Source organism: Nerophis ophidion, linkage group LG03 (genome assembly GCF_033978795.1).
Source record: "Nerophis ophidion isolate RoL-2023_Sa linkage group LG03, RoL_Noph_v1.0, whole genome shotgun sequence".
Classification (NCBI taxonomy): Eukaryota; Metazoa; Chordata; class Actinopteri; order Syngnathiformes; family Syngnathidae; genus Nerophis; species Nerophis ophidion.
In genome coordinates this window covers 2,845,152-2,865,260 of record NC_084613.1, presented here as the reverse complement: position 1 = coordinate 2,865,260, position 20,109 = coordinate 2,845,152, and the positions used below count along the sequence as shown (strand labels likewise).

The following is a 20,109-nucleotide window of genomic DNA, read 5'->3' as shown; positions in this document are numbered from 1 at the left end:
CAACTCCTCTTTTGATCCCTCCTCTTTCTCCCTTTTTATACAGCAGGAAGAGATTAATTAATTGTGTACCGGTGTGTGCCACGCACCTGATTCAGATTGTGGCGGCGTCGCTCCCAGCAAGCCCCGCCTCTCCGCTCCGCCGCATCCTCCACCTCTCCACAAACATCTACGGCTCCTCCCCTCTTAACCACGCCCCCCACACCCCACACCCCACACCCCACCTACCGAATTCGGAGTTCTTAAGGTTGGCAAGTATGTCCGACAGAGAGGCAGGGCACGCTGGAGCCGGGCCCAAGATGGCGGCGAGGAGGCGGGGATGGCGAGCAAGCAGCGAGGGTTAGCCGGGAGCGACGCCACAAATGAGATACAGGTGTGTGGATCGCACACCTGTATCTCCTCTCGCTGTATAAAAAGGGAGAAGGAGGAAAAAACGGGGCTGGTGATGGTGCGGAGCGAGAGCAACCCAAACAAGGAAGGAACGAGAGAGAGAGACGACAACACAAGCAGCAGCGCGTGCAACCCGGAAGAAAGCGAGAGGCAGACGCAGACAACGGGGAAGGCTGAAAAGCAACACGCAAAAAAACTTTTGTTTATTGAAAAATAAAGAAGTCTACACCTGCTCAAAGGCATGTCCTTCCTTGGTGGTCCCTGGAACCCGCAAGACGACAGTGAAAGTCGTTTACGGTTACATTTCCATTTTGGATTTGGGAATACCATAAATGGAGACAATTATTTGGTGTTAAAAGACACTTGAACTTTTAAATGCACAATAAAGTCTACAGTAAACTACTGTGATTTCCATATTTGGACGCTTGGGGGCGCCACAACTTTAGTTTTTCATTTGGGTTGGTCCCCTTTAGGGCCTCCTGGTCCTGACTCCTGCTTGCTTTACTGCATCAAACATGCTATCTGAATGCACTTTGATTCATCATATTACTTGTACTACAGCTACACATACAAAACACAAATCTAAAGGATTGAAGATCACACACAAATGATATAAACAATAATTACAAGTATTGTCACTAACAACAATAATAGCTGAGGTTATTCAGGTGTTATTACCTTTTTCTGCTTCTTTTGGCTTGATTGAGCAAGTGTGAAACTACAACAAATCAACAAAATGACATAATAATGGTGTTATTACCAGCAATAACCACAGGGCTACAAAAAAAAAACATTGTCACTGCAGAATTGGCTATAAAACATGTAGATGTTTACGCATATTATTGTGTTGTTGTTTTTGGATTGTAGACCGTTTCCTCATGGATAGTTAATCATTACAAAGCATCTGAAATGATTAATCCGTTTACTCTTTCCTAAGCTGGTTTGTGTATCATCAAAACAGGTTTCAATAGTTTTACTCCACATATTGACATCAAAATAAACAAATTTGGTGAATGAGATCATTTTTTTTACTACCATATGCTTACTTTGTCCTAAACTTGCTCGTGTGCTACATCAAATACGGGTTTCATAGTTTTATTCCACATATTGACATGAAAATAATGTTATTCAGGGTAAATGATATCACATATTTTTACTGGCTTGCATAATAATATATTAAATAAGTGTCTCATAGTTTTACTCCATATATTGAGTTGAAAATAAATGAACTTAGAGTATGGGATATAAAATACTTTTACTACTAAGTTTATTCATTCTTAAGCTGACTTTTGTACTGCAGAAAAAAGGGTTTCATAGTTTTACTCCTCATACTGACATTGAAAAAATAACTCATGGTAAATGATATTAATTACTTTAACTGCCATAAGCTGGTTTGTGTACCATCAAAAAAGGGTTTTAATAGTTTTACTCCACATATTGACATATAAATAATTATATCACATATTTTTACTACTGCATTGTTTAACTGGCTTGCATAATATATCAAATAAATGTCTCATAGTTTTACCATGAGTTGATTAATGTGTACCCTGATTTAAACAAGTTGAAAAACTTATTGGGTTTTACTATTTAGTGGTCAATTGTACGGAATATGTACTGAACTGTGCAATCTACTAATAAAAGTATCAATCAATCAATCATACGTTTACACTTTCATAAGATGGTTTGTGTCCTATCATAAAAGGGTTTTAATAGTTTTACTCCACATATTGAGATGAAAATAAAGGTTATAAAGTTGTGAGGGAGAAACTTAATGTTAGAAGATGGATGAAAAAGAGCGCATTTGCGTGTTTAGTGCTATGTTTTTGAACGGCAGATGCTCCACGGTCAACAAGTCCATCACTTCCGCCCGGCCTCCCCCCGTGGAAATTTCCACCATCAGAGAGGATGGTTAAAAAAAGGCCAAGCCACGCCCACAAAACGAACCCACATTTTACACCCCTTCCTATTGGCCAACATGAAGGTGTGTCACGGGGTGACGTCACAAACAGAGGCATTAAAAGCGGCACCTGTGGAGGAGTTTCTATTGATACACTTTTAATCGCGGCAAGGAAACTTCTAGAAGTGACGGACAGGAAAAAAAATAAAAAAAATAATAATAATTAAAATATTATTCGGACCGGAAGTGCGCGACTCAGCATCCAGAAGAAGAGGCAACATCTCGCCGCCCTTTCGTCAGACTTGCAGCGAGCGGCGCGGAGGCAACATGGCTCTCAGCGGACATCTCAGCCGCCTCATCCGGACACGGGCGCTCTGCGGCGGGCAGCCCAGCCGAGCTCAGTCGGTGGCGGTGCTGGGGGCTCCTTTCTCGCGGGGCCAGGTAAGGACGAGCAGGAAGGAGGAGAAGGAAGGGAGGAGTCGGACTGATGATTGTTGTCCGCGCCTGTGTGGCAGAAAAGGAGAGGAGTGGAACACGGACCCAAAGTCATCCGGGAGGCGGGGCTCATGGAGAGGCTGTCCGGGCTAGGTGAGTCTTGTCGGCCGGCTCGGCTCAGCACCGGCCTTACGTAACGGCGGCCGCGGATTTAACCGTTACATCACGGACACGGTGTTTATATAACGGTGTGTGTGTGTGTGTGTGTGTGTGTGTGTGTCGCTTTCATGCTCAAATAGTTCTTTTGTATTCACACGTGTATCTGGCGCGAAATGAAAGGCGGGAAGAACAATGAAGATTCAATGGCCGCCCCCCAAGTCAGCTCTAACGGCACAGCGTGGCCGCGCAGACACACAATGGGGGAGGACGGAGCCCCTAAAGCAGGGGTCACCAAGCTTTTGGAAAGCAAGAACTACTTCTTGGGTACTGATTCATGCCAAGGGCTACCAGTTTGATACACACTTCAATACATGGCCAGAAATAGCCAATATGCTCAATTTACCTTTAACTCTGTTATTATTAATAATTAATAGGGATGCACCGAATTTTCCGAAGCCGAATAAAACTTAAACGCTCAAATACCGAATAATGAGTGCAGTTTTTCACATTTTTTTTTTATATTCCATATCAGTAGGTGGCAGCAGGTAGCTAATTGCTTTAAGGATGTTGGAAACAGCGGGAGGCAGTGTGCAGCTAAAAAGGTGTCTAATGCTTAAACCAAAAAATAGACAAAAGGTGAGTGCTCGTAAGAAAAAGCATTGAAGCTTAGGGAAGGCTATGCAGAACCAAAACTGAACGGGCTACAAAGTAAACAAAAACAGAACGCTGGACGACAGCAAAGACTTACTGTGCAGCGGTATAGCTCGGTTGGTAGAGTGGCCGTGCCAGCAACTTGAGGGTTGCAGGTTCGATTCCCGCTTCCGCCATCCTAGTCATTGCGGTTGTGTCCTTGGGCAAGGCACTTTACCCACCTGCTCCCAGTGCCACCCACACTGCTTTAAATGTAACTTAGCTATTAGGGATGCACCGAAATGAAAATTTGTGGCCGAAGGCCAAATTCCGAATAATGAATGCAGTTTTTCACAATTTTTTTTATATTCCATATCAGTAGGTGGCAGCAGGTAGCTAATTGCTTTAAGGATGTCGGAAACAGCGGGAGGCAGGGTGCAGGTAAAAAGGTGTCTAATGCTTGAATCAAAAAATAAACAAAAGGTGAGTGCTCGTAAGAAAAGGCATTGAAGCTTAGGGAAGGCTATGCAGAACCAAAACTGAACTGGCTACAAAGTAAACAAAAACAGAACGCTGGACGACAGCAAAGACTTACTGTGCAGCGGTTTAGCTCGGTTGGTAGAGTGGCCGTGCCAGCAACTTGAGGGTTGCAGGTTCGATTCCCGCTTCCGCCATCCTAGTCACTGCCGTTGTGTCCTTGGGCAAGACACTTTACCCACCTGCTCCCAGTGCCACCCACACTGCTTTAAATGTAACTTAGATATTAGGGATGCACTGAAATGAAAATTTGTGGCCGAAGGCCAAATACCGAATAATGAATGCAGTTTTTCACAATTTTTTTTATATTCCATATCAGTAGGTGGCAGCAGGTAGCTAATTGCTTTAAGGATGTTGGAAACAGCGGGAGGCAGTGTGCAGGTAAAAAGGTGTCTAATGCTTAAACCAAAAAATAAAATGGTGAGAGCTCGTAAGGAAAGGCATTGAAGCTTAGGGAAGGCTATGCAGAACCAAACTAAAACTGAACTGGCTACAAAGTAAACAAAAACAGAACGCTGGACGACAGCAAAGACTTACTGTGCAGCGGTATAGCTCGGTTGGTAGAGTGGCCGTGCCAGCAACTTGAGGGTTGCAGGTTTGATTCCCGCTTCCGCCATCCTAGTCATTGCGGTTGTGTCCTTGGGCAAGGCACTTTACCCACCTGCTCCCAGTGCCACCCACACTGCTTTAAATGTAACTTAGATATTAGGGATGCACCGAAATGAAAATTTGTGGCCGAAGGCCAAATTCCGAATAATGAATGCAGTTTTTCACAATTTTTTTTATATTCCATAGCAGTAGGTGGCAGCAGGTAGCTAATTGCTTTAAGGATGTTGGAAACAGCGGGAGGCAGTGTGCAGGTAAAAAGGTGTCTAATGCTTAAACCAAAAAATAAACAAAAGGTGAGTGCTCGTAAGAAAAGGCATTGAAGCTTAGGGAAGGCTGTGCAGAACCAAAACTGAACGGGCTACAAAGTAAACAAAAACAGAACGCTGGACGACAGCAAAGACTTACTGTGCAGCGGTATAGCTCGGTTGGTAGAGTGGCCGTGCCAGCAACTTGAGGGTTGCAGGTTCGATTCCCGCTTCCGCCATCCTAGTCACTGCCGTTGTGTCCTTGGGCAAGACACTTTACCCACCTGCTCCCAGTGCCACCCACACTGCTTTAAATGTAACTTAGATATTAGGGATGCACCGAAATGAAAATTTGTGGCCGAAGGCCAAATTCCGAATAATGAATGCAGTTTTTCAAATTTTTTTTAATATTCCATATCAGTAGGTGGCAGCAGGTAGCTAATTGCTTTAAGGATGTCGGAAACAGCGGGAGGCAGGGTGCAGGTAAAAAAGTGTCTAATGCTTAAACCAGAAAATAAACAAAAGGTGAGTGCTCGTAAGAAAAGGCATTGAAGCTTAGGGAAGGCTATGCAGAACCAAACTAAAACTGAACGGGCTACAAAGTAAACAAAAACAGAACGCTGGACGACAGCAAAGACTTACTGTGCAGCGGTATAGCTCGGTTGGTAGAGTGGCCGTGCCAGCAACTTGAGGGTTGCAGGTTTGATTCCCGCTTCCGCCATCCTAGTCATTGCGGTTGTGTCCTTGGGCAAGACACTTTACCCACCTACTCCCAGTGCCACCCACACTGCTTTAAATGTAACTTAGATATTAGGGATGCACCGAAATGAAAATTTGTGGCCGACGTCGAATAAAACTTAACATAAAGGCCGAATAATGAATGCAGTTTTTCACAATTTTTTTTAATATTGCATAAATAGCCTAGAATAAATATTTCGACATGTTTTTCAAATAAAGTATTTTTTTTAATTGAATATTGACCTTTTTTTAATATTCCAGTAGCCTTTGCTTTTCAAAAAAAGTTTTTCATTTATATTAGGCCTTCAAACAATGGGTTGTACTTGTATAGCGCTTTTCTACCTTCAAGGTACTCAAAGCGCTTTGACACTACTTCCACATTTACACATTCACACACTGATGGCTCAATAAGTGTGTGCTTGTAACCTCATACACTTATACAGGTACACAACATATCCCAACGTCACCGCATGTTGGTTGATTGCGTCACCGCGTCAAAAAATTGCGTCACACGCCACTATTCGGCCTTGTTTTTAACTCATTCCGCCGAAGGCCGAATGTGGCTTTTTTTGCCATATTCGGCCGAATATACTTGGTTACCGATTAATCGGTGCATCCGTAATAATTAATGATATTTATCTTTGTGGAAACACTCATCTTAATGATTTCTCACAATAAATATATATAGAAACTAGGGATGCACCGATTAATCGGTAACTGAATATAGGGAGATTTCTTGCCAGTGGTGCAACTTGAATCCCTCCCTGTTAGTGTTGTTACACCCGACAACACACCCACCAGGCATGATGTCTCCAAGGTTCCAAAAAATAGTCGAAAAAACGGAAAATAACAGAGCTGAGACCCGGTGTTTGTAATGTGAAAATGAAAATGGCGGGTGTGTTACCTCGGTGACGTCATCGCTAAAAGAACGATAAACAGAAAGGCGTTTAATTTGCCTAAATTCACCCATTTAGAGTTCGGAAATCGGTTAAAAAAATAGATGGTCTTTTTTCTGCACCATCAAGGTATATATTGACGCTTACATAGGTCTGCTGATAATGTTCCCCTTTAAAGGCGACCTTTAAAGTACTTCATCCTCTGGCAGAGTTCATCAGCTGAGGCTCTGTCGGAGGTGACTGTTATATTCCTCTCAGCCTGGTCAGTAAGGAGCACAAATGTGTGGAAGTCAGTTCCGGAGGAGGTTGAACTGCTCACAACTTACAAGGCCTTCACAAAAAAATGTAAAATGTGGCCTATCCACGCCTACAACTGCCAGCACTAAAAGATGAGCCCATGTTGATGCTAAGATAAATGTTACGTTTGGGTGTATTTTTTATTATTGTATATGTATTGTGTGCTTTTATTCTTTGTCTCTTTCTTTGCTTTTAAATTGTAATTTTACCGCCTTTTTTACATCATGGCCAGGGGACTACAGATGAAAACGAGCCTTCTGGATAATTCTGGCTTTTTTAAGCCATCGTATTTCCTTGAATTGCCGCCGGGGCGCTAATTATTTTAAAACCTCTTCTCACTACGGCGCTTACCAAAGGCATGCGGTAAATTTAGGCCTGCGCTTATAAATTTGAGTGTGATGTAAGGATACCATCATGAAAAGCACATTTAATAAAACAAAACGTTATTATGGTCTTACCTTTACTTATAAATGAAGTCCATGTGCAGCTCCTTCTGATCAAAAGCATCGATAACTTGTTTATAGAAGTCTTCCTTATCTTTCTTCAGTTTTAAAAGTCTCTCTGTCTCGATGGAGATCTTCCTTTATTACCTCCTGCTTCGATTGAAAGTCCAGTTTAGAAAACTGTTTTATTTTAGATATGTAATCCTCCATGTTAAAAGTGCAAGCGAGAGGAAAAAATAAAGGATTGCTGCTTGTTGTCACTTCTTCTGCAGCCGAGTAGTCGCTAGAAGGATCACTAGCGCCCTCTACCACCAGGAGGCGGGAGTCATTTAATGACTCATATTTGACACACGCAGCTACGGTATATTAATAAAACATAGCTGCTTACTGTTCTTTCTAGCATATTCAATAGCTTGGACCTTAAATCCTACTGAAAAGCTCTTAATCTTCTTCCCTTTATGCGATTTCAAATGATTGAAATCAGCCTCCTCCATTTTGAAAATGATGACAGGTGAAGTGTCACTCGTGACGTGACGAGTTTGACCCGGTGGAAATTCTAGACATATGCTAATTATTTGGCGAAACGAGTTTGACCCGGCGGAAATTCTAGACATGCGCCAATAAAAATAATATTTTGCGAAACGAGTTTGACCCGGCAGTAATTCTAGGCAGGCGCATACTATATACCCGGCATGTGTTTTTATGAAATTGCATTGTCCCCTTTGAAATAAACTCATCTAAATAAAGACAGCCTCCGGGGAGGTCGGGGCGGTGTGCAAAATACCACTAAAGAAATTGGGTCATGTGTCTGACTTCATGTCACTGCTCTTTCCAGGCATCCCAGATGAAGTGATGAATCATAGTTGAGCTTAATGTTGCAGCTAAAAGGGCGTGCAGACTAAAACAAACACAAGTATAAACTTGTCTCCCAGCATATTTTTTATTGTAACATGCACCTTCATGGGAGTCATCTTGCAGGCGACTGACACAACTCTTTGACCTTTGAGATCAAAACATGTCTTCTATGCCATGTTGCCGCTCATCCAGCACCTGTTATCATTGCAACTGCCCCACTGCTGGATGAATAAAGGCCGTCTTATTTCATGGACATAAATGCTAGAAGACACATCACACGTGTCATACTTGGCACACTGGAGATCAGCGTGTCTTAAACCATAGTTGGGCCGCCAAAAACACCTGAAATTGTACTGAGTTGTAATACACTTTTCCACCACCTCTGGCAGTAATGGCAGAGAAACAGAAGTTGTGAGTTAAAGTCATAGGGGACGTTGTTGCCCTAGGTTTTATTCGGCCCCCTGGATGACTTTGCCAAGTATAAATATTAACTTGAATTTTGAATGAAATAAACTGCTGTTCTAAATGTGTCCACTGGATGTCGCTATAGCAATTCTTTGTTGATGCAACATACACTTAAAGGCCTACTGAAATGAGATGTTCTTATTTAAACGGGGATAGCAGGTCCATTCTATGTGTCATACTTCATAATTTCCCCATATTTTTGCTGAAAGGATTTAGTAGAGAACATCCACGATAAAGTTTGCAACTTTTGGTCGCTAATAAAAAAGCCTTGCCTGTACCGGAAGTAGCAGACGATGTGCGCGTGACGTCACGGGTTGTGGAGCTCCTCACATCTGAACATTGTTTACAATCATGGCCACCAGCAGCGAGAGTGATTCGGACCGAGAAAGCGGCGATTTCCTCGTTAATTTGAGCGAGGATGAAATATTTTGTGGATGAGGAAAGTGAGAGTGAAGGACTAGGGAAAAAAAAGAAAAAAGACGAGGGCAGTGGGAGTGATTCAGATGTTATTAGACACGTTTACTAGGATAATTCTGGAAAATCCCTTATCTGCTTATTGTGTTACTAGTGTTTTAGTGAGATTATATGGTCGTGCCTGTACAACCTGATGATCAACAGGTGGTGGCGATGCCCATCTCTGCCCTTCGCAAGGGACCCTCTTCGAAACACAATCTTTCGAAATGATGGCTGCATAATACACTGTACTTTGTGTGTGTTTTGTGCAATCCAACCGTGTTCGCTTGACCGCTCCGTTCCATAGCAAAGCTTGACTGTCATCTTTCGGGAATGTAAACAATGAAACACCGGCTGTGTTTGTGTTGCTAAAGGCGGCCGCAATACACCGCTTCCCACCTACAGCTTTCTTCTTTGACGTCTCCATTATTCATTGTTCAAATTGCAAAAGATTCAGCAACACAGATGTCCAGAATACTGTGGATGTTTTAGCATGATACTTCCGCGCGAAATTTAAAATTGCAATTTAGTAAACTAAAGCGGCCGTATTGGCATGTGTTGCAATGTTAATATTTCATCATTGATATATAAACTATCAGGTCCGTAGTAGTGGCTTTCAGTAGGCCTTTAAGTACAAAATAAACCAGATGTTAAGACATCAGTCGAGGAAAATGATCAAACTACATGAATAACATACTGTAATTTGAATTCAATATTTTCTTTATCTTTATAGAATGAAAATTAACACCAATAAGTTGACTGATAAACGTTCAGAAAGTATAAATAATGATGAATAAAGATGGAATACTACTAGCCACAAAATGTGAACGTAAAAAAAAAAAGCCAACATTATGATTCGTACATTTTCAGAATGTTTTTGTTCTATTTTTAAACCAAAAAAACTATCTGAAGTCGTCTTTATTTTTAAGTTATCGTGCTATGTCTGGCCTGCTTGGGTGTAGATTTGTCTCCATGTGGCCCCAGATCTAAAATAAGATTGACACCCCCGTCCTAGAAGAAACTGGGTAACACATGGCACACGGACCAAGCTTGACCTATTCTTGCTATAACAATCTACAAGGTTAATACAGTTGGCTTCTCCAGTTAACTGCTTTCTTTTGTATTTCTAGTTATGATTTCATGTATTGTTGCATTTGAAACTATTGTATTGTTAATAATAGAGGTCATTATTACTCATTAATAATAGTGATATTTCTATTGGTATTTATATTTCTCAATGGTAGTGTAATCACGCTCTTTGTCATTTCTGTTTTATTATTTATTTCACTAACAGCTGCCCCATTCTTTAAAAAGTACTGTTTTACGTCGGCTGTTTAGAACTTGCTCTGTTTTACTTTTCTAGCGGACATTGTTTGTTTATCTGGTGTGAAAAGATAGATGCCTCTCACTTGTTGGAAAAGTGTGTGTGAGTAAAATGTTTGAGCAGTCTCTCTTTAAAAATGTCTGACAGCTTTACAGGTGCCATGTCAATAATGGCGACCCAAACAGTAGTTGAAGGGATTTTAGCCATGCTAGTTTTGAAGGCGTTTGGGTCACGGCGTCCATTAGAGTGGACAGTTAGAGGACACGCTGTACTTCTTTTGTCCTCGCACTAATGAGAGAGCGTCTATTTCTGTCGCGTCAGCTCAAGGTAGCGGAGGTCGGCCTTGCTGAGCAGAGTAAGACAACACCACTCATGGTATTATGGCGATCATGTTGCTTGTTTACCTTCCCAATGTATGTGACGACCACATTAAAAATAGACGTTTTTGGAATGCTATTAAAAATAGTGCTTAATACATCTCACTCCTCATAGAGCAGGGGTCACCAACACGGGGCCCGCGGGCACCAGGTCGCCCGTAAGGACCAGATGAGTCGCCCGCTGGCCTGTTCTAAAAATAGCTCAAATAGCAGCACTTACCAGTGAGCTGCCTCTATTTTTTAAATTGTATTTATTTACTAGCAAGCTGGTCTCGCTTTGCTCGACATTTTTAATTCTAAGAGAGACAAAACTCAAATTTGGAAATCCAAGAAAATATTTTAAAGACTTGGTCTTCAATTGTTTAAATAAATTAATTTATTTTTTTGCTTTGCTTCTTATAACTTTCAGAAAGACAATTTTTTAGAAAAAAATACAACCTTAAAAATGATTTTAGGATTTCTAAAGATCCATCCATCCATTTTGTACCGCTTATTCCCTTTTGGGGTCGCGGGGGGCGCTGGCCCCTATCTCAGCTACAATCGGGCGGAAAGCGGGGTACACACTGGACAAGTCGCCACCTCATCGCAGGGCGATTTTTAAACACATATACCTTTTTACCTTTTAAATTCCTTCCTCTTTTTTCCTGACAATTTATATAGCTGGCGGTATAGCTCGGTTGGTAGAGTGGCCGCGGCAGCAATTTGAGGGTTGCAGGTTCGATTCCCGCTTCCGCCATCCTAGCCACTGCCGTTGTGTCCTTGGGCAAGACACTTTACCCACCTGCTCCCAGTGCCACCCACACTGCTTTAAATGTAACTTAGATATTGGGTTTCACTATGTAAAGCGCTTTGAGTCACTCGAGAAAAGCGCTATATAAATATAATTCACTTCACAATTTAAATCAATGTTCAAGTAAATACATTTTTTTTATTGTAAAGAATCATAAATACATTTTAATTTAATTCTTCATTTTTGCTTTTTTTTTCGACGAAGAATATTTGTGAAATATTTCTTCAAACTTATGATTAAAATTCAAAAAAATTATTCTGGCAAATCTAAAAAATCTGTTGAATCAAATTTAAATCTTATTTCAAAGTCTTGAATTCCTTTTATTCTGGAAAATCTAGAAGAAATAATGATTTGTTTTTGTTAGAAATATAACTTGGTCCAATTTGTTATATATTCTAACAAAGTGCAGATTGGATTTTAACCTATTTAAAACATGTCATCAAAATTCTAAAATGAATCTTAATCAGGAAAAATTACTAATGATGTTCCATAAATTGTTTTTTTTATTTTTTCAAAAAGATTTGAATTAGCTAGTTTTTCCTCCTTTTTTTTCGGTTGAATTTTGAATCTTAAAGAGTCAAAATTGAAGAAACTATGTTTCAAATTTGTATTTGATTTTTTTCCTGTTTTCTCCTCTTTTAAACCGTTCAATTACGTGTTTTTTTCCTTCCGTAGAAGGAAAAAAAATTGTATGATGGAACATGGTTTGTTAAAACGTGTTAGTGTCCAGCTCGTTAAAACGGGATATTGTGATGTCACAAGACTGTCTTAGAAGTGATCATTTGAAAATGTTCAATTTGAAAAATGTGCACTTAGAGAAAATATAAAAAAGTGTTGCATATTGATATTTATCTGTTTGTATATATATTTATTGTGAGAAATCTTAAGATGAGTGTTTCCACAAAGATAAATATCATTAATTACTATTAATAACATAGAGTTAAAGGTAAATTGAGCAAATTGGCTATTTTTGGCAATTTAATTGTGTATCAAACTGGTAGCCCTTCATATCAATCAATCAATTAATCAATCAATCAATCAATGTTTATTTATATAGCCCCAAATCACAAATGTCTCAAAGGACTGCACAAATCATTACGACTACAACATCCTCGGAAGAACCCACAAAAGGGCAAGGAAAACTCACACCCAGTGGGCAGGGAGAATTCACATCCAGTGGGACGCCAGCGACAATGCTGACTATGAGAAACCTTGGAGAGGACCTCAGATGTGGGCAACCCCCCCCCTCTAGGGGACCGAAAGCAATGGATGTCGAGCGGGTCTAACATGATACTGTGAAAGTTCAATCCATAGTGGCTCCAACACAGCCGCGAGAGTTCAGTTCAAAGCGGATCCAACACAGCCGCGAGAGTCCCGTCCACAGGAAACCATCTGAAGCGGATCAGCAGCGTAGAGATGTCCCCAACCGATACACAGGCGAGCGGTCCATCCTGGGTCCCGACTCTAGACTGCCAGTACTTCATTCATGGTCATCGGACCGGACCCCCTCCACAAGGGAGGGGGGGACATAGGAGAAAGAAAAGTACCCAAGAAGTAGGTCTGGGTTTCAAAAAGCTTGGTGACCCCTGCATTAGAGGGAGTCACAGTGCCCCCTAGAGGGTGACAACAACATAGCAGTGAGGTGACAACAAAGTGTCAATAATAATGTGAATAATGAAATACTTCCAGATTACGCCGTACACGACTTTGGCGACCTGACTTTCCAACACCTGGAGACGGACGAGCCCTACATGAACGTCAAGTTCCCTCGCACGGTGGGCGCCGCCAACAAGAAGCTGTCGGGCGCCGTGAGCCGAGCGGTGGGCTCGGGCCACACCCTGGTCATGCTGGGGGGCGACCACAGGTACGGACCACCTGGGGGGGGTTCACACTCACCGTTCTTACATCAGCCCGCTCTTCTCCTAGCCTCGGTGTGGGCTCCGTGGGAGGCCACGCCCAGCAGTGCCCTGACCTGTGCGTCATATGGGTGGACGCCCACGCCGACATCAATACGCCCGTCACCTCGCCATCGGGGAACCTGCACGGACAACCGGTGGCCTTCATGCTCAAAGAGCTGCAAGACAAGGTGAGGGAGGACAAAGCCTGGTGGTGTACATGGTGGTGGTCCAAACCTCACCTTTCTGTGCGGCTCCTCCCCTTCCTGCAGGTGCCCCGTCTACCTGGATTCTCCTGGCTGAAGCCATTCCTCTCCTGCAGGGACCTGGTCTACATCGGGCTGCGGGATGTGGACCCTGGAGAGTAGTAAGTAGTACTACACTACTAGTTTACTTGTTCAAGTCACTACACAACTGTGTGTCGCTCGTGGGATTTAAGTAGTACTACACTACTAGTTTACTTGTTCAAGTCACTACACAACTATGTGTCAGTTGTGGGATTTAAGTAGTACTACACTACTAGTTTACTTGTTCAAGTCACTACACAACTGTGTGTCAGTTGTGGGATTTAAGTAGTACTACACTACTAGTTAGTTGACTTGTTCAAGTCACTACACAACTATGTGTCAGTCGTGGGATTTAAGTAGTACTACACTACTAGTTTACTTGTTCAAGTCACTACACAACTGTGTGTCGCTTGTGGGATTTAAGTAGTACTACACTACTAGTTAGTTGACTTGTTCAAGTCACTACACAACTATGTGTCAGTCGTGGGATTTAAGTAGTACTACACTACTAGTTGACTTGTTCAAGTCACTACACAACTATGTGTCGCTTGTGGGATTTAAGTAGTACTACACTACTAGTTTACTTGTTCAAGTCACTACACAACTGTGTGTCAGTCGTGGGATTTAAGTAGTACTACACTACTAGTTTACTTGTTCAAGTCACTACACAACTATGTGTCGCTCGTGGGATTTAAGTAGTACTACACTACTAGTTGACTTGTTCAAGTCACTACACAACTGTGTGTCAGTCGTGGGATTTAAGTAGTACTACACTACTAGTTAGTTGACTTGTTCAAGTCACTACACAACTACGTGTCAGTCGTGGGATTTAAGTAGTACTACACTACTAGTTGACTTGTTCAAGTCACTACACAACTATGTGTCGCTTGTGGGATTTAAGTAGTACTACACTACTAGTTTACTTGTTCAAGTCACTACACAACTATGTGTCAGTCGTGGGATTTAAGTAGTACTACACTACTAGTTGACTTGTTCAAGTCACTACTATGTGTCAGTTGTGGGATTTAAGTAGTACTATACTACTAGTTTACTTGTTCAAGTCACTACACAACTATGTGTCAGTCGTGGGATTTAAGTAGTACTACACTACTAGTTGACTTGTTCAAGTCACTACACAACTGTGTGTCAGTTGTGGGATTTAAGTAGTACTACACTACTAGTTTACTTGTTCAAGTCACTACACAACTATGTGTCAGTCGTGGGATTTAAGTAGTACTACACTACTAGTTGACTTGTTCAAGTCACTACTATGTGTCAGTTGTGGGATTTAAGTAGTACTATACTACTAGTTTACTTGTTCAAGTCACTACACAACTGTGTGTCAGTCGTGGGATTTAAGTAGTACTACACTACTAGTTGACTTGTTCAAGTCACTACTATGTGTCAGTTGTGGGATTTAAGTAGTACTACACTACTAGTTTACTTGTTCAAGTCACTACACAACTATGTGTCAGTTGTGGGATTTAAGTAGTACTACACTACTAGTTTACTTGTTCAAGTCACTACACAACTGTGTGTCAGTTGTGGGATTTAAGTAGTACTACACTACTAGTTAGTTGACTTGTTCAAGTCACTACACAACTATGTGTCAGTCGTGGGATTTAAGTAGTACTACACTACTAGTTTACTTGTTCAAGTCACTACACAACTGTGTGTCGCTTGTGGGATTTAAGTAGTACTACACTACTAGTTAGTTGACTTGTTCAAGTCACTACACAACTATGTGTCAGTCGTGGGATTTAAGTAGTACTACACTACTAGTTGACTTGTTCAAGTCACTACACAACTATGTGTCGCTTGTGGGATTTAAGTAGTACTACACTACTAGTTTACTTGTTCAAGTCACTACACAACTGTGTGTCAGTCGTGGGATTTAAGTAGTACTACACTACTAGTTTACTTGTTCAAGTCACTACACAACTATGTGTCGCTCGTGGGATTTAAGTAGTACTACACTACTAGTTGACTTGTTCAAGTCACTACACAACTGTGTGTCAGTCGTGGGATTTAAGTAGTACTACACTACTAGTTAGTTGACTTGTTCAAGTCACTACACAACTACGTGTCAGTCGTGGGATTTAAGTAGTACTACACTACTAGTTGACTTGTTCAAGTCACTACACAACTATGTGTCGCTTGTGGGATTTAAGTAGTACTACACTACTAGTTTACTTGTTCAAGTCACTACACAACTATGTGTCAGTCGTGGGATTTAAGTAGTACTACACTACTAGTTGACTTGTTCAAGTCACTACTATGTGTCAGTTGTGGGATTTAAGTAGTACTATACTACTAGTTTACTTGTTCAAGTCACTACACAACTATGTGTCAGTCGTGGGATTTAAGTAGTACTACACTACTAGTTGACTTGTTCAAGTCACTACACAACTATGTGTCGCTTGTGGGATTTAAGTAGTACTACACTACTAGTTTACTTGTTCAAGTCACTACACAACTATGTGTCAGTCGTGGGATTTAAGTAGTACTACACTACTAGTTGACTTGTTCAAGTCACTACTATGTGTCAGTTGTGGGATTTAAGTAGTACTATACTACTAGTTTACTTGTTCAAGTCACTACACAACTGTGTGTCAGTCGTGGGATTTAAGTAGTACTACACTACTAGTTGACTTGTTCAAGTCACTACTATGTGTCAGTTGTGGGATTTAAGTAGTACTACACTACTAGTTGACTTGTTCAAGTCACTACACAACTATGTGTCAGTTGTGGGATTTAAGTAGTACTATACTACTAGTTTACTTGTTCAAGTCACTACACAACTATGTGTCAGTCGTGGGATTTAAGTAGTACTACACTACTAGTTGACTTGTTCAAGTCACTACACAACTGTGTCGCTCGTGGGATTTAAGTAGTACTACACTACTAGTTTACTTGTTCAAGTCACTACACAACTGTGTGTCAGTTGTGGGATTTAAGTAGTACTACACTACTAGTTGACTTGTTCAAGTCACTACACAACTATGTGTCAGTTGTGGGATTTAAGTAGTACTACACTACTAGTTTACTTGTTCAAGTCACTACACAACTGTGTGTCACTTGTGGGATTTAAGTAGTACTACACTACTAGTTTACTTGTTCAAGTCACTACACAACTATGTGTCAGTCGTGGGATTTAAGTAGTACTACACTACTAGTTTACTTGTTCAAGTCACTACACAACTACGTGTCGCTTGTGGGATTTAAGTAGTACTACACTACTAGTTTACTTGTTCAAGTCACTACACAACTGTGTGTCAGTCGTGGGATTTAAGTAGTACTACACTACTAGTTGACTTGTTCAAGTCACTACACAACTATGTGTCGCTTGTGGGATTTAAGTAGTACTACACTACTAGTTTACTTGTTCAAGTCACTACACAACTGTGTGTCAGTCGTGGGATTTAAGTAGTACTACACTACTAGTTGACTTGTTCAAGTCACTACACAACTATGTGTCAGTCGTGGGATTTAAGTAGTACTACACTACTAGTTGACTTGTTCAAGTCACTACACAACTATGTGTCAGTCGTGGGATTTAAGTAGTACTACACTACTAGTTTACTTGTTCAAGTCACTACACAACTGTGTGTCGCTCGTGGGATTTAAAAGTGCTTATAGTAAACACTAATGTGTGTGTGTCTGTGTCTGTTACACTAACAAGATGTGTGTGTCTGTAGCTTCAATGCTAATAATCTGTGTGTGTTTGTTGATCTAGTGTGTGAGTGTGTGTGTCTGTAGCTTCAATGCTAATAATTGTTTGTTGATTTAGTGTGTGTGTGTGTTTGTAGCTTCAATGCTAATAATCTGTGTGTGTTTGTTGATCTTGTGTGTGTTTGTAGCTTCAATGCTAATAATCTCTGTGTGTTTGTTGATCTAGTGTGTGTGTGTGTTTGTAGCTTCAATGCTAATATGTGTGTGTTTGTTGATCTTGTGTGTTTGTAGCTTCAATGCTAATAATCTGTGTGTTTATTGATCTAGTGTGTGTGTGTGTGTTTGTAGCTTCAATGCTAATAATCTGTGTGTTTATTGATCTAGTGTGTGTGTGTGTGTGTGTGTGTGTTTGTAGCTTCAATGCTAATAATCTGTGTGTGTTTGTTGATCTTGTGTGTGTTTGTAGCTTCAATGCTAATAATCTGTGTGTTTGTTGATCAGTGTGTGTGTGTGTGTTTGTAGCTTCAAAGCTAATAATCTGTGTGTGTTTGTTGATCTTGTGTGTTTGTAGCTTCAATGCTAATAATCTGTGTGTGTGTGTGTGTGTGTGTGTGTGTGTTTGTAGCTTCAATGCTAATATGTGTGTGTTTGTTGATCTAGTGTGTGCGTGTGTTTGTAGCTTCAATGCTAATGATCTGTGTGTGTTTGTTGATCTAGTGTGTGTTCGTGTGTGTGTGTTTGTAGCTTCAATGATAATAATCTGTGTTTGTTGATCTAGTGTGTGTGTGTGTGTTTGTAGCTTCAATGCTAATGATCTGTGTGTGTTTGTTGATCTAATGTGTGTGTGTGTTTGTAGCTTCAATGCTAATGATCTGTGTGTGTTTGTTGATCTAGTGTGTGTTCGTGTGTGTGTGTTTGTAGCTTCAATGATAATAATCTGTGTTTGTTGATCTAGTGTGTGTGTGTGTGTTTGTAGCTTCAATGCTAATGATCTGTGTGTGTTTGTTGATCTAATGTGTGTGTGTGTTTGTAGCTTCAATGCTAATGATCCGTGTGTGTTTGTTGATCTAGTGTGTGTGTGTGTGTGTGTTTGTAGCTTCAATGCTAATGATCCGTGTGTGTTTGTTGATCTAGTGTGTGTGTGTGTGTGTGTTTGTAGCTTCAATGCTAATGATCCGTGTGTGTTTGTTGATCTAGTGTGTGTGTGTTTGTAGCTTCAATGCTAATAATATGTGTGTGTTTGTTGACCTAGTGCAGGGGTCGGCAACCCGCGGCTCTTTGTACACTCTGATATGGCTCAGCTGCGTACTTTCAGAGCCCCCGTTTTTTCCGGAAGGTTTCAGGATTTCAATGCCTCTTCCAGAAATCTCTCGGGGCAAATATTCTCCCACATTCATCCAGAGAACTATGTTGAGGACAACATTGAGGGCGTGCCGTGATGGCAAAGCCTTCAACGTCCCCTGGTACAAGACGTCACATCCGCTCTTGTTCCATTCTCTGAATGCAAGGCATACTTGGTCAACAGCCATACAGGTTACACTGAGGGTTGTGATATAAACAACTTTAACACTGTTACAAATATGCGCCACACTGTGAACCCACACCAAACAAGAATGACAAACTCATTTGGGGAGAACATCCGCACCGTAACACAACATAAACACAACAGAACAAATACCCAGAATCCCATGTATCCCTAACTCTTCCGGGCTACATTATACACCCCCGCCCACCTCAACTGACGCACGATTGCTAATCGAATCACAAAATGTGATTCAGTTGGCAAGCTGTTTGCTCTAGCTGTAGGAGGTGCTAAATGCAGTGCCATCATAGCACGCCCTCATTTTGTAGTTTGAGTGAAATTCAGCAGACATCTAAGAGAATAATTGTTTGGAATTCAGGAGTTACTCGGAAAATTCCGGAGGGCTGGCAAGTGTGATGTTGTCAAGCGGCATTCATATTAATGTCGCGGCCCGCTGTAACATTACATCTTCATATTAAGGTGCGGCCCCGTGTCTGAGACCCCTGGTTTATACATAGCACAAAGCAAAAAAAACTTTGTACGCAGTGTTACTTCATATTAAATTTCAAAAGAGTTTTGTGGCTCCCATTGTTTTCTTTATTTTGTGAAACGGGTCAAAATGGTTCTTTGAGTGGTAAGAGTTGCTGACCCCTGTTCTTGTGTGTGTGTGTGTGTGTGGCTTCAATGCTAATGATCAGTGTGTGTTTGTTGATCTAGTGTGTGTGTTTAATGCTAATGATCTGTGTGTTTATGATCTAACCCAGAGGTTCTCAACCTTTTTTCAGTGATGTACCCACTGTGAACATATGTCATCAGTTTCTGATTTATTAAATTGTATAACAGTGCAAAATATTGCTCATTTGTAGTGGTCTTTCTTGAACTATTTTCAATAAAAGATTTTTAAAAAATTAAAGCTGCAAGCAGCGTTGGTCGGGTCCGCCGTTGGCCGCCGCCGCCGTGTCCCGAGTCCCGATCTTAGTCAGACCTACATAGAAGTTTTTATTTCATCACTCTACGACATTCCTAACAGAAGTTAAAATCAGTTTTGTCTGGAAAAAGGTGACGGCTTTTTACAAAACCTTTATTTTGAAGGGGTAATTGCCAACTTCCTGTTGATTTTAACTGAAAGATGCCACCTATCAAAATGTAGGTCTAGGTGAGACCTACATTGAGGTTTTTGTTTCATGTCTGTC

The 20,109-nt window shown here is 41.1% G+C and overlaps 1 protein-coding gene across 1 annotated transcript in view; it reads left to right on the top strand.

Annotated features, from left to right (window-relative positions):
* The first annotated feature begins 2,430 nt into the window (after nucleotides 1-2,430).
* Nucleotides 2,431-20,109, top strand: part of arg2 (arginase 2) — a 26,018-nt gene continuing 8,339 nt past the window's right edge. Inside the window, exons 1-5 of the mRNA XM_061893924.1 lie at nucleotides 2,431-2,728; nucleotides 2,803-2,875; nucleotides 13,230-13,404; nucleotides 13,467-13,626; nucleotides 13,708-13,802. Of these exons, the coding sequence (XP_061749908.1) occupies nucleotides 2,615-2,728; nucleotides 2,803-2,875; nucleotides 13,230-13,404; nucleotides 13,467-13,626; nucleotides 13,708-13,802 (617 nt within the window). The 5' untranslated portion in view covers nucleotides 2,431-2,614. The remainder of the gene's footprint in view (nucleotides 2,729-2,802; nucleotides 2,876-13,229; nucleotides 13,405-13,466; nucleotides 13,627-13,707; nucleotides 13,803-20,109) is intronic.